The sequence below is a fragment of the Atractosteus spatula genome, chromosome 5 (genome assembly GCF_055471065.1).
Source record: "Atractosteus spatula isolate fAtrSpa1 chromosome 5, fAtrSpa1.hap1, whole genome shotgun sequence".
NCBI lineage: Eukaryota > Metazoa > Chordata > Actinopteri > Semionotiformes > Lepisosteidae > Atractosteus > Atractosteus spatula.
In genome coordinates, this window is record NC_142710.1 from 3,780,487 (window position 1) to 3,795,552 (window position 15,066).

The 15,066-nt window shown below is 48.7% G+C and overlaps 1 protein-coding gene across 4 annotated transcripts in view; it reads right to left on the minus strand.

Moving 5' to 3' along the window:
* LOC148833582 (telomerase protein component 1-like) overlaps window positions 1-15,066 on the minus strand; it is a 53,791-nt gene that overhangs the window by 34,166 nt on the left and 4,559 nt on the right. For all 4 annotated transcript variants that reach the window (XM_088916373.1, XM_088916370.1, XM_088916371.1 and 1 more), the window contains exons 2-14: window positions 12,996-13,511; window positions 12,157-12,345; window positions 11,113-11,262; window positions 10,620-10,784; window positions 10,129-10,266; window positions 9,558-9,629; window positions 8,330-8,451; window positions 7,633-7,790; window positions 6,542-6,651; window positions 5,729-5,807; window positions 3,978-4,158; window positions 3,413-3,620; window positions 279-431 (exon numbers count right to left, since the gene is read on the minus strand). In XM_088916373.1, the coding sequence (XP_088772499.1) occupies window positions 279-431; window positions 3,413-3,620; window positions 3,978-4,158; window positions 5,729-5,807; window positions 6,542-6,651; window positions 7,633-7,790; window positions 8,330-8,451; window positions 9,558-9,629; window positions 10,129-10,266; window positions 10,620-10,784; window positions 11,113-11,262; window positions 12,157-12,345; window positions 12,996-13,499 (2,229 nt within the window). In that variant the 5' untranslated portion in view covers window positions 13,500-13,511. The remainder of the gene's footprint in view (window positions 1-278; window positions 432-3,412; window positions 3,621-3,977; window positions 4,159-5,728; window positions 5,808-6,541; window positions 6,652-7,632; window positions 7,791-8,329; window positions 8,452-9,557; window positions 9,630-10,128; window positions 10,267-10,619; window positions 10,785-11,112; window positions 11,263-12,156; window positions 12,346-12,995; window positions 13,512-15,066) is intronic.

A 15,066-nucleotide genomic window follows, 5' to 3' on the forward strand; every position in this document is an offset into this window, starting at 1 on the left:
TGTGTAAGTGTGTTTACAACAGTCTTTAATATTAGAATTATTATAGTATTTATAATATTCTATTACAAACTTTGTGATCGGCAATTGCCTTTTCATGTAGATGTCACACCTATTAAGGAAAAGAAATATGGATATTATGGACTTTAACATTAAATGGAGTTTTGGAAAATATTTGTCCTGCAGCAAATCATCTTACTGGATATGTGGTTTATCATAATCTCATCAAGGCCAATGTATTTTACTGTTTCTGACATTAACCAATCAGGAGGCTCCCTCACCTCTATTTGCTCCATCACATGCTTGATGTTGTCCAATAGCGAGCCAGCCTGCAGCTCCACTGCCTTGCAGTTTTCGTCCGAAATGAGGACCATCTGAGCGTGCTCACAGGAACTGGCGATCATCAGCCCCAGCAAAGCTGCTACCTCCTTGACCTGTAGAGAGCAGAAGGAATCAAAAGAATCAAAGCCACACCGACTTCAAGATCCGAGGACCTGTTGACCCCCAGGAACTCCCCAAGCAAATTCACCTGACAATTCCAGAATGTCACACCGAGCCACCTGTTTTTCCAGTTCACGAGACCACTCTGATTTTCAAAACTGAACAGGTGGGCAGAAGTCCATTTAAGTTTGTCTTCCTGCATTCAGGCTGCATGTACAGTAACTACCTGTTGCACAGTGCGAGGCTAATGGAGAAATGTGTGGCATATACAACATGGTTCATCTTTGAGTACTACCTGTCAGAGGAGGATACTTTTATGGGAAAGAGGAGTTTAGTCTTTATTGTTTTATTATGTTCTTGTCTTATTTTTATCTGCCACCATGTGAGGTACAATATTGGGCAAAAACTGTGAGATCAAAAGTATTTTTGCAGAAAGTTAAAGGGGAACTCCTTCTTCTCTGCTTTAATAGGCAACATGTTGCAAGCAATGAGTAGATTGCCGTTTTCATACAACATAAACTATTGCATCAGCCCTGGCAGTCGGGAATTATTCACGATCTTGCTTTATCTAGTCACATGCATTGATAGTAGTGTGTTCCTTTATACACAGAATGCTATACAACAGTATACGCTATACTGTTGACCATGACATCTTACTTTCTCATCTTTAGACTGTGGTTGGAGTATCTGACACTGCTCTCAAATGGTTTAAATCTTACCTCACTGATCGCTGTCACCTTGTCTCTCTTAATGGGTACAGGTCTAAAATTGGTCTCGTTAGGTCTGGTGTTCCTCAGGGCTCAATACTGGGCCCCTTGCTCTCCAGCATTTACATGTTTCCACTGGGTCAGCTTTTAAGATCACATGGCCTCAGCTTTCATTTCTACGCTGACGATACTCAAATATACATCCATACCAAACCTGACACTGATGTGGCTGTCTCTATTCTATCTAATTGCATCTCTGACAAAAATTTGGATGACTCAAAACTTCCTTCATCTTAACTGCAACAAGACTGAAATCATGCTTATTGGCACCCCCCATCAACTTCGTAAAGCCAGTCCTGTAACCCTATCTGTAGATGGTTCTGTACTTGAGCTTCAATCAGAATTGAAAAACCTTGGGGTTATATTCGATTCTGGCTTAAAATTCGACCCACATGTGCAGCATACTGTCAAAACATTTTTTTCACCTCAGAAATATCGCTAGACTACGCCCTATGCTATCACTAACTGTGGCTGAAAAGCTGATCAACACATTTGTGTTCTCTCGAACTGACTACTATAATGCTCTACTCGCTGGGGTATCTAAATCTACTTTGAACAAACTGCAGTATGTCCAAAATTCAGCAGCCAGAATCCTGACCAGGTCAACTGCAAATGATCACATTACTCCTATCCTGGAGTCCTTGCACTGGCTTCTGGTCAAATTCCGTGTAGACTTTAAAATCCTCATGCTCACCTATAAGGCTCTGCATGGCTTGGCACCTCAGTACCTGTCTGGGCTACTGTCGTCCTACTCCCCACCTCCCAACCTCCCAACCTTCACTCTTCTAATTCTGGTCTCCTGTCTGTACACCAAGCCAGTCTACACTCTGGGGGTGACAGGGCCTTCTCCTGTTATGCCCCCAAGCTCTGGAACTCTTTGCCCAAGGATATCGGGGAGTCACCTTCTCTAAACTCCTTCAAATCCAGACTCAAAACCTTTACTTAACTGGTTCCATTCTTAACCCCTCTGCTTTTCATAGTACCACCATCCACGGTCTCCTCTATATATTGTAATTGTGTGTTATCTTATCTATTCTTCTTATTTATTGTTGTTGTCATCCTGTAAAGCGCTTTGAGAAGCCACCTTTAAAGGCCCTATATAAAATAAAGTTTATTATTATTACTATTACTTTCCAGTTCCAGGATTCTCCGTTGCAACCTGTCTTGCTACCAGCTACCATTGAACAAGAAACGTTCTTCATCCACACCCACCTCCCAAGACCTGTTTGGCCATGTAGGGTGGGAGTCAAAATCACACCGGGCTCCTCTTAACTTGAGATATGACTGAACTGTAGGAAAAACCCAGCCTCGCCTCAGGCTGACAAGCTTTAGCTGAGCTGCAACTGTGATGTGGTGGTAAGTGTCTCTCCCTGTTAACGCTAATCCACCGAACTTGGGGGTATGTCAAAGATCAGTAGGTGAGCTACTAGACTGGTAACTGATGGGTTATAGGTTCATGTCCCCCTCTGCAAACACTGGTATTGTACCCTTGAGTAAGGTACCCCACTTGTTTCAGTCCTCCCAGTAGCATTGGTGGGTATCAACATTGCTAGGAATAGCCCCTCCTACAGACCCATTTCTCATCCAGGAACGAAGTCACATCTCAGTGCAATCAATGATACAGTAAGGATGAGGATGAGCTCTGGCCTGGTGCTCCCCAGCACTCGGGAATGGACTTTGCCTCTGTCCTGCACTCAGTTTGGACGAGTCACTTGTGTGTTTGTTTTTACACCCCAGATCAAGAGTCTACGAACCGTGTAACCACACACAGGGCAGAATGGAGAAGATCGACTCCTCCGACCCGCCCGCTTAAGAGCCACATGTCAAAGGAGCCACAGCCCTGAACTGAAGGTTTGGAGCCTCAGAGCCAGTGCAAGAGAATCACGTCATTCCTCCCCTGGTAGCACCTCACTCCTGCGCCTAGGAGGCCGTAAGGGTCTCGATGTCACAGAGAGACAAGAAACCCTGGTCAAACTATCGCCCTCTTCCCTTGGTAGTACAATGATGGGCACGGGGAATCCTGGTCATCGTCATGACTAGTGACACGACGCAGGCTTGAACCTGCGCTTACAGAGCCCTGCCTTCCACTCAGACAACTTTTTTGACTGGCTGAACCACACAGGAGGCCCCCCGAAAACGCTCCCCTCTAGAGGATGAGGCAGAAAACGTCTGCTCCAATCAATGATGCCTGCGCCAGCCTGCTTTACCGTAGGGGTCAGTTTCTCCTCCTCTGAGCTGAAAGGGCAGCAGATATCCTCTGATCCCTTGCAGGGACGATGCATTGTATGTTCCGCTTGAAACAGAATGAGCGTTCTCCCGGGTAGCGGAGGAATGTTGTGCTTGCAGGAAATCTGGATAGCCTTTTCCAGGGCCTCTCGGTATCTACCCAGGAGTTTGTTACTGTACTTCCTCTGACTGGAGCGAAAGGCAGAGAGAGGGAAAAAAAAGGAGATGAAAACAAACAGAGATTGCATTGATTTGTGCCTGTACAGAATTTTCTGTTCTGCAGGCTGAACAGACTCTTAACAGAATTTGTGTGACCTGCTATCCCAAAATGCAATGCAGTGCGGATAATTGAAGTTGAAGGTTTGGATTTGGCAGATTGATAAAGGCCGCGTCTGCCTTCAGACAAGAAATAAAACGGGGCCGAGAGCCCTGGTTCCCCCACAACTCTCTTTCAGAGCTCATCAGGAAGATGAGCAAGCTCAATGCATCTGACAGAGCCCCATTTTCAGGAGAGCCAGTCTGGGACCGGTGTCCATGTCGGCTAACCTCGCTTTCTGCTGCAGGGCTTTCCTCTTTTTGTACAGTCTGTACACGAAGTGCACCCCGAGTGTCGCCCTCAGTCTCCGCCGTCTGGTGGTGTCCCATTCCATCGCCTTACACCCAGAGGCCTTAGGCAACGGATTCAAGATGGACTTCAAGATGGAAGAAGGGCCATCGGATGGCTTTGCTGCAGAAGAAGCAAGTAAACAGAATGAGATATGGACAATTCACTTTTGCGATGTACTGTAGCACATCGCAACTCCTTGCTTGAGCCACCAGGGCAGACGTCTATTTTTCCGTAGTTCCAGCAGGGAGCTGCGTCAGCATGCTTAGGCTGCAAAAGGAACAAGTAAAGGTCGACTCCATGCTGGGAACGGAAGAAAAGAAACAACATTTCCGCTGTGGTGCCTTCTTCGGGTGTGAGAAAGAGAGGAAAGTCAGCAGCTGATAAGGCAGGGGAGGACAAGAGCCGGGAGTGGAGAGCAGGCGGGAGCAGGAGGGGGGTCAGAGTGGGCACTCAGGTGGTGCGAAGTCGAGAGAGGGGTGAAGAGAGGTGTGAAGTCAAAACCTGCAGATGAATAGAGAGGATTAGAAGGAAACAAGTCTGTCGTTGAGAGAAGGGGGAAGGCGTGATCCTAGTTTTAGGATCATTTTGGTTTCGGATGTCTTTCTGCAATAGGATTTGAGAGACCCCTCTTTGAGAACACAGACGGAGAGATCAGTGTGATCATGGCCGTTAGAGGGGAAATGAGAAACTATGGGCTTGGAGAGATCTTTGATCCTCACAGCCCTGACGTGTTCTCTGAAGCGTTCTCCCAGTCTCCTTCCTGTTTCCCCAATGTAAATAGCCGGGCATTTTTTTGCAAGAGATGCAGTAAATAAGGTTGCTGGAGGTACAAGATGGCACCTGAGAGAACCAGAATTGTCCAGAGGGGTCATGAAAGAGCGTGGTATTGGATATATATTTACAGGTGATTCTTTATTTTTGTCACACAGGTACGATTTTGATCCCCATGTTCCAAAAAATAATTAAAAAATAATACTGCAGCTCTGTAATCAGTCTGGAGAAGACCCACAAAATGCATTCTGGGACTGCTAGGAACATCCTATGATGACAGGCAAGAACATGGCCAGAACATTTTTTAGTCTTGAACAGAGAAAACTAGCAGGTGTTGGAAATACCCAGATAAGATAAGATCAGATCACTTGATTGGCCACATACAATTTCTTGCATTAGGAATTTGTCTTTTCGCAGACCTTGGTTTGTCTCACGACTGCTGCCTTTGGAGCTGTCCCGTATGTGTCCTAGCCACCACTAGATGGCAGTGTAGGGACACAATCAAGAGAGAGAATGAGTGCGTTCATTCATACAGTGTTGAAAAAGAAATGTAAGATAAGATCACTTTATTAGCCACATACAATCTCTTGCATCAGGAATTTGTCTTTTTGCAGACCCCAGCTTCCTCTCCATGAGACACACAGACAGAGAGAGAAGCTGGGGGTCAGAGCCCAGAGTCAGCCATTGTACAGCACCCCTGGAGCAGCTGGGGCTAAGGGCCTTGCTCAGGGGCCCAACGGAGTAGGATTACTCTGCCGGCCACGGGATTCGAACCGGCAACCTTCCAGCCACCGGCGCAGATCCTGAGCCACAGAGCCACCGCACCGCCCCCACGGACGTTGACAAAGTCGACCCCATAGACACAACGAACGGCAACCAGAGGCCGACGTGCCCGTGGGATACAGAAGGGCCAACATACCTGCCTGGCCCAGCACCAGCATGACTTTGTAGGCAGACAGGAAGCGGAAGGGTAACTGTCGGCTGCGGATCACGGATTCCTGCGAGACAGGAAAAACACGAGGCTGCAGTGCGGCTTCGACAGCGAGTGCTTCTGGGTATACCACCGATTGACGAAGCCACACAAATCTGGAAACGACCGCCAAGAGACAGTGCCCGGAGAATGTTTGCACACCCTTTCCAAAGTGACCGACAGGAATCAGGATACATCCATCAATCCATCTTATCCCATTCGGGGTTGTGAGGGAGCCAGAACCAATTCCGACAAGCAACGGGTGGAAGGCAGGGCACGCCATCGGCCAGGACGCCAATCTTTGGCAAAGGCAAACCCGCAGGCAGTAGAAACCCATGCAAACACAGGGAGAACATCCAAGCTTGGGGCAGATGACACTTTGGGTATTGAACACAGGGACCCAGTGCTAAGGCAACAACACTAACCACTGCACTACTGTGCTGCCTGTCAGTGTACATCTCACTGAGTTACTCAAGAGCTGCACGCATCAGTCTGTACAGCAATCGCTGCCTGTCCATTTCTGACAGCAACACCACCTCCAAGTGAGAGACAAACACTCAAACACTGCAAAATGTACTTAAAATGAAAACCGAGGCCAGTGTACACACCCCTCTGTTTGCACTTTTGCTTGAATCACAGCCATAGTTTTGTTTGGAAATGGCAGTGCCAGTGTGTAGCACACAAAACACAAAATGTGTGACATTGTGTAGATCTTGAGTATGACTCTTGAAGACGGAAACTCTGCCGTCTCTGTGCCCTCACCTTGTCTGTCAGCCTCTGCAGGATCTTGCTGTGGTGCTGGTCACTGATTCCCGCTGTGATCATACTGCGCAGGTTACGGAGCATGGCCATGAAGGGCAGGGCCTTGTTGTCTTGAGAGGGGAAGGAAAGGATTGAGAGAGAGAGAGAATCTTTATTATCCCCAGGGAGGGACAAGTTGGTTTACAGCAGCAGTGTTGGTGTACAGATGGAGAGAAGAAAAAAAATGACAGGAAAAACAATATGCCAACATATTTGCATAGAAAATTAAATGTTAAGTAACGATATGGCTTACAGGTACGACTGAGAACTTGAATCTGTTGGTTTTGGTGTTGGGGAGTCGATTCTGCGCTCTGAGGGGAGTTACTGGAAGTTATTAAACAAGGGGTGTGAAGAATCGTCACAGATGGATTTTGCTTTACACAAAACACGTGGACGACAGATGGAGGAGAGGGCTGGAAGATCAGCACCAATGACCTTCTGACCGCTTTGATTGCGGGGTCAAAGTGGTGAGGGACGATATCTGCAGCTTCTTAGCGCTCTAGGACTCTGGAGTGTCCGGTCACATATGCGGGACTGCTGCTGGGATCCTGTCTGTTGGAGCCTCCAGTAAGAATGTACAGGGTACGAGATGAGGTGCAAGTGTCCCACAAGCCCCTGGGTGTGAGCAATCACTAATCCGATTCCTCTTATTCAGATTTGAGAAGCCCCTTTCGAACCGGTTACTGCCGAGCGCCACAATCGGAAGCCCAAACAACAACAGAAGGACACGCCCAGGGTATGAACAGAAGAGGAACCTTGTGTCAGACAGGAGGCTCTTGAACAGTGAGTGATGGCACGTGTTATCGAAGGGCTATATGTCATTATTGTTTCACTATCTAACACACACTTCAAATACAACAGATCAAAACGTCCTTTAACATCGTTTTCCTCAACTGTTCAGGTAACCGGAACCCACCCAAGCAGAAAATGTCTAACAATTTAATCAGCAAACCATCAGTGTAAAGAGCGGGCCTGGCTAGGCAATGGAGAATGGGGCCGGAGTAGCTCAGGGTCAAAGGTCGGACAAGAGTGAGAGAGAGAAAGGGCACAACCTATGAGCTGCTCCCACGTCCGCGCCTTGTTTCCCATCAGGCTCAGCTGTCGCTCCCATGTCTCCGGCTGTGACAGCTTCATCCTCTTCCCGGAACGCTGAGAATCCCAGGACCCCGACAGCCCACTGCGAGAGAATGCCTGGAGACTGCTGGGGTACCTACAGCAAGGAAGGCTCTGGTGTTACTCCAGTAGGAGACCAGAGATGTGTATATACACACCTGGAGTACAGACTCTTACTGGACACACTGTATACACACAAACCTGTACAGACTTTTACTGGACACACTGTACACACACGTACAGACTCTTACTGGACACACGTACACACACGTACAGACTCTTACTGGACACACTGTATATACTCACACAAACACACACAGACTCTTACGGGACACACTGTATATACACACACACAAACACACACAAACACACACAGACTCTTACGGGACACACTGTATACACGCACACACACACCTGTACAGACTCTTACTGGACACACTGTATACACACACCTGTACAGACTCTTAATGGACACACTGTATAGACACACACCTGTAAGGACTCTTACTTAATGTCCGGTCACACTAACAGTGGATATACAGTGGACTCTGTATACAAACCCCTGGCACATACATATTTATTGTATGCGCTACAACACGTAATGGGTCTATAAGTATAGTGGGTATAATGTCGTACTTGCGTCCCAGTAGGGCCATGACATGTTCTGCCGGCTCCTTAATGTGCAGTCTCTGGACCAGCCTCTTCAGGTTGAAAATGCTCTGCTGCTTGTTGGCGCTTTTCCTCTCGGTCGATATCATCTGTCAAGTGGATATGGAAGGAAGTCGAGTGTCACCTGGGGGCTTGGTGGCCCACTCATTAAGCTCAAGGCTTCTGGATTCAGCCCTGGAAGTGGATTCTTCGTTTGCCACACTACCTAACCGTCTGGTGCTGCCCAATTAGCTGGGAGTAACTGTACACCTGAGAGACTGCTGTGCATACACTTGTTTCAGTTGCTTGTCACGATAACTTGGGATGGAACTTTTGGGAAGGTCCTGACTCTCTGTGGTCATTAAAAATCCCAGGGTGTTTCTTGAGAAGAGAAGGGGTGTAACCCCAGTGTCCTGGCCAAATTTCCCCCTGGTCTTTACCATCATAATCATGGCCTCCTAATAATCCCCATCTCTGAACTGGCTTCATCATTCTGTTCTTCTGCTCACTAATGGGAGTCCCCATTACGTGTAAAGTGCTCTGAGTGGAGTGTCCAGAAAAGTGCTACAGATAAAAAAAAACTCCTCAGCATTATCTGACGCAGCTACCTACTTGGACACACCAGAAGAAGGCTCCACAGCTGAAATGTTGTTTCATTTCTTTTCCTCTCAGCACGGGACAAATCTTTACCTCCTACCTGTTCCCTTGCAGCTCCCTGCTCGATTATCTACAGTGCTAAGGCTTCAGTGGGTGTGATCACCTTTTACACAGAGGTGCCGTGAAGCCTGTGGCTGGAAGGTTGCCGGTTCAAATCCCGTGGCTGGCAGAGGAATCCTACTCCGTGGGGCCCCTGAGCAAGGCCCTTAACCCCAGCTGCTCCAGGGGCGCCGTATAAATGGCTGACCCTGTGCTCTGACCCCCAGCTTCTCTCCCTGTCTGCGTGTCTCATGGTGAGCAAGCTGGGGTATGTAAAAAGACAAATTCCTAATGCAAATTGTATATGGCCAGTAAAGTGATCTTACCTCTTATCTTAAGTACAGTCACTTTTAAAGACAGAATTGGGGAGACCCATCCTCCCTCAGCTGAACCCCAGCCAAGCAAACCTGTGGGATCCTATTGGAGCGGCTTCTCAAGAGCACAGCTACCAAAGGGGCTGGAAGGACAGAAGGACAGAAGGGCCTCGTCTCGTTTGACACCTTTCTAAGGAGGAACTCACGTATTTCTCCAGCTGCACTGGCTCCGATCTGAGGAGCTCTGCCCATTTCTTCCAGTCCTCGGGTCCAGGTTTCTGCAAGAACAAGGACGATGCAATGAGGGGAACGCTCTCCGATCAGGTGGAGGTAGGACGGGGGGGGGACAGAGCTTGGGGTGGCGAGGAGACGGTGAAGTAAGAAGGAAAAGGAGAGGAAGGCAGAGGGAATTAAGGGACAGACAAAAAGGACAAATCAGCCACACAACTAACTAACCATAACTACCTCTGGTTACAAAAAACGATTATGCGACTAGTTAGAACTAGTGGCCTTCAGAAATAGCTATTATTATAAGTAACTATATGATTGGCAAGTTATGACTAACAGAACTCTAGTTATAACTAACTGCATTATATGAATGTAACTTTCTAATCTTATCTAACACTGTTTATAACTGGTCATAGCTAACCACAGAACTAACTACCCATAACTACCCTAACTAACTATTATTACCGGTTAGTTAAAGCTAGCCACGACTAACCACAGAGCAGAGTACATGCAGCTAACCACCCAGGGCAGCCTGCTCCTGGTCCTTACCTTGGACTTCTGCCTGGCACGGCCGTGTTTGCAGCGGTGTTTGCGGGTGTTGTACTTGGCCAGCTGGTATTCGCTGAACTGCTTGAACTTATCGGCCATGGCTTTCTTGAGGCAGGAGGGCAGATTGCGGCCAAAGCACTGAAACGACATTGAGGGATTGGGGGGCGACCTCGGAGCAAAGCCTGATGGGAAGCCATGGGGTTTTCCAAAGAATCTCTTAAGGGCTGGGCACAACTACAGCTGCAACGACAGGGGCTATCAAAAGTGTTTGCCATACTTCTGATGGCCACCGTCTGTCATACAGGGCACAACGCATTGAGGCGGAAAACGGGAAGCGACTGGTAATTAACTTTGATCTGGGCAGTGGGGAACAAGCCCAGCCTCATCTGGCAAGGAAAATCACTTATTCCGAAACTGAGCATCTCGGCAGACGTCTGCTTTAGATGGCCAGCCAGCATCGGCTGAGATTCCCTCAGTGAAGGCGTACGTACGGAGCTGTAGAGCCGCGCGACCTCGATCCAGTCGGAGGGCAGCTGCACTGCAGGGCAGAAGTACCTCCTCAAGTGCCCCTTGGCTTCAGGTAAGCTGGCGGCCAGAGCCAGGAGGAAGTTGGCCGTGGTTCGCATGTTCAGCTCCTGTCGGGTGTAGACAGCCACCTGCGAGAAAAATGGAAACTTGCAGGACGTCACACACACACACTGCAGATTATTCGTTCATTTCTCTTCTCCGTCACTGGCCCTGAAAACTCCTAGCAGAGCCCTTTCCCCGATTTCCTTTGATTTTCTGGATGCAAAAATGATCTTTACTGCAAAAATAACAGCCAGCAGCCATATCACTCTGCAACTCACAACTGGCAGCCCCACTGAAGCTCAGCGGGTGTGAGCCTGGTCAGTACCTGGATTAGAGACTCTTGGGGAAAAACCTAAGGTTGCTGCTGGAGGAGGTGTTAGTGGGGCCAGTAGTCCCTCACATTTCCAAACTTGCCTTCAGGAGGAACTGCCCGTCCTGCTGCGAGATGTCCTGAGCAAGGCTCTTCAGTCTGGTCCACGTGCTCTCGGCTTCGTCCCAGCCTTCATGGCCAGGAAGAGTCTCCTTTTTCACAAGGGAGCAGCACACCATGTTCAGCAGGAGGAACTGGGAGAGATGGAGGGATGGGTACAGAGGGGGAGAGAGTGTTAGGCTGGCCCACAGCTTAGAAAAACAAGGAAAGACCCTATGCAGGTCCTGGAATCACAAATATCCTAAACCAGATAGCAAGAGAAATCCAAGGCTGGGGTCAAGAGGCGAGCAAAAGTACAGAACCAAAAGTCAGATTGGAAATCAAGCGCCAGAGATACAAACCACGAACCAGAAAACAGGCCAAAAACCAAAAGTCAGGCAAGGGGTCCAGGGAGTATCCAGCATGGATAAGATCCAGAACTCCTAAGTGTTGAAACAATACTGAGCACCGCCTGAATACAGAGCAGGGTTTAAACAGATTTAGGGAGGGGAGGCATGGTGATGAAGGGGATTGGCTACTGCTGTTTGGCTGTCAGCCCCAGAGCAGGGGTCACAGACACACGGCCCACGAAATAATCATCCGCAGCCCGCAACAACTCACTTAGACTAACAAAACGTTACCGATAAAATTAGGTCATCTGATACTGTAGCGCCCTCGCCAGGTGACAAAGCGAAGGTGCACCCAGATAATGCATGCGCAGCGGTGAAGGCTGGGAAGTGTAGCGGGGGGAACGGTCTGAGGGTCCGCTGGGTGACCTCTAGGTCACCCTGTCGATGTAAATAGACCCTATAACACTTAATGTAAAAATAGCAGTGAATTGTTTACTCTTGTTTTGTCCCTCGTCTTGTAACCACCCAAAATCTGTGTGCGTGTCCTATTCATAGGCAAGAGCTGAATGGTCAAATTCACCTTTCTCGTCCAAAAGATTAGACCTAGAGCTGTCCGGACACGTAGACAACCTGTAGGAATAGTGACCCTGACTCTGTTCATTTAAGCTCTTGGGATCAAACCATACCTGCCCGACTCACCTTCTTGTCTCTCAGTTCCTCTTCCAAGCGCTTGCTGGTGTCGTGAAAGTCAGGAAACTCTCCCATCGTCTCCCACACGTCTTCCTGCTCTCGGCTGGTCTCCCTCAGCTCCAGCTCTGGGACCGGCATCTCCACGGCCATCTCTTCCACATCCTCAGCAGCCTGGCGGTCTGGGTAACAGCCTGGGATCTGAAGTTCGCGCAATCGACTCCAATTAAACCGCGGGGATCAAGAGTCCGGCTGTGATCTCCTGGATCCCGGATCAAGTGGATCAAACGGCGATCCCAACTACAGGATTTTTCAATCAAGCATTATGATCTGTTAAATGGACTCCCGAGTATCACCATGACTGTCCTCACATCTTGGACACAAACTAGCTTAGAACAAGAAGGGGAGTTTCTGGCTTCTCCTGAATTGTGTTTTGTAATAAATGAAAAAAAAAAACAATTAAAAGTTTCAGTATAACTAAAACATGTTGCATTCTTCTTGCATTTAACAGGAAAGGTCATGCTTCAATGATGAACAGACTTAGGAGATCGCATTGCCTGAACAGTACATTGTCATTTCCTCAGCATTTCCCCCAAAACTGAATTCTAAAAGAGACAACTTTAGTAACCCCCTCCCCTTTTTTCAAAAATACATAAATGTCAAGTCAGCAGTGTTAATCTCAAGGCAAGGTGTTTAATGGGGCAGGGACCATTCACTTAATAGAGAAGACTCACCGCTAAGGACAAGTTCAATGTGATTTTTAAGGATTCGCTGAAGCAACCACTTGCCATGAAAACTCAACGGCAATGTCAAGGTTTCCTACCCACAGCACACCGGTCTTACATCCTTACCAGGCTCTGTAGTGTGCTCCCAGTGTGGGGCTGTGGATCTCCAGCGGGCTGCTCACTAGGAGATGGTACCTCTTCTTTGTCTGCGCCTCGTCTTCCCCACACGGAAATCAGAGAGGAGGGCTGGAGATGGCGGCTGGCAGTTGGGGCTCCAGCAGCGGAGGGGAGGCCCTGAGCCGTCCTCCCGGAGAGCAGCATGTGCTGGCTCCCCAGGAGCGAGCAGGAGAGGTCGGGGACGGCGGTGGCCGAGAGCCGGGTGGGAAGGAGGGCCGGGGAGGTCGTGGCAGTGAGGGCGCCGGCCGCCAAGTGCAGCTTGCCTCCGTGACGGGAATGGAGGCCGGCGGAGGAGGTATGGGCTGCTAGCATCCTGACAGCTGCAGAGGCCTGAGCGAGGATCCGGTTTTCCAGGGAGATCCCGGAGCTCCGGGCCAGATGGCTGGAGTAGAGAATGTGATTGTGGAGCCCCTTCTCTGTCTCAAAGCCCCGGACCTGCTGTGGTACCTTCATCCTGACAACAGCCTGGGAAAGATTAGATACGATTAGGAGTCCCCAACCTGCTGCCCTGCTGTCATTAACGAATCTCAGGAGTGAAGACCTTCACACTTGTGACTTCACTCTGAACATACAGGTAAGGAAGCACAGGAAGCTGAACTCTGCCACTCATCCACTTTCTAACCACTTCTTCCAACTCAGGGCTGAAGGGAAGTCTTATCTCGGCAAGCAATGAGTGCAAGGCAAGACACACTGCCAGTCCATCACAATACAGACACGCAGATGTGCACACTAACACCTAGGCCTACTTTTCCCAGAACACATCATGCAATATACGCCTTCAAACACACCTATCTGCTTCACCACCACGTTTTTCCCCAAGAGCCTACAGACCACACAACATGGAACAGATCACAGCTTTGCAGCAGGACGGACAGACAGACAATTAGTTCGCAACAGAGAACCACCAACAATGGCAAATTCCTTCCACTCCAGAGAGGTCTCTAATCCTTCTCCTGCAGGGGGAGTTGTGTCTGCAGGTTTCCTAGATCTCCTCTAAGACCCAGTATCTGAAAAGGCGAGGGAAGCTGCCTTTTTGGTCCAGTTTGGCCAATAGCAAGCTGATGTGGGCTGTTATGAGCCTGGCTGGGTTGCAAATCAATGGAGACACTGGAGCCTCCAGGACAGGACAGGAATTGGGAATCCTTCTACACCCACCCATTTGGTAACCACTTCTTCAAATTCAGGGACAGCAAGGGGGGCAAGGCAGGGTACAGCCTGGGTGGGACACCAGTCCATCGCAGGACACACACAGGGACACGCACAGGCACAGACGCACTCACAGCAGGGCCAGTTCTCCCCAAACTGGACTGTGGGAGGAAACTCGTACACACACAGGGGAGGCAGGGCCGGATTTTAGTGTCCGTAGGCCCTCTCACTCCGAAATGTGCAAAAAGAGGGGTCAACGCCCATTGAATGACATCGATTGACACGATGCACTTTAAACTCTTCTAATGCTAAACCACGTGATTGATGGAGCGAGTCGAGCGTCACCATCACTCCGATACTTCCAGTTTCCAGAACAGCCGCTAAATCGGATTAGGATTATTGATTTGGAGCACCTAGAGTCGATCGCAAGCATGTTGTTTCAGCTCGTTTTTCGTTAGTCACTAGTGTTTCCCTCCTTCCTAGGCCCTAGGCACTGTGCCTAATGGGAAATCCGGCACTGTGGGGAGAAGAGAGAAACTCCATGCAAATGGCACCCCAGGAATCAGGCCCAGAACCCCTGCACTGCAAGGCAGTGGTACTAACCACTGCGCCACTGTGCCTCCCTCCTTCAAAATGTGATGCTTCAACTTCAATGGCTTCAATAGGACAGACTTAGAGGAGCAGGGGAAAAGAATACCTAGTTATAATTAATCTGGTGGTAATACTGGATGAATCACAAATACAAAATGTGTCTACAAAAATATATTTATCGTGTTCCGATTTGTAACCCTCTCTGGCAGCATTTTGTTCTGTGGGTTGTTGTTTTTTTTTTTGCGCATCTTTTTTTTTTTTTTTTTTCCCCAAACGTAGAACA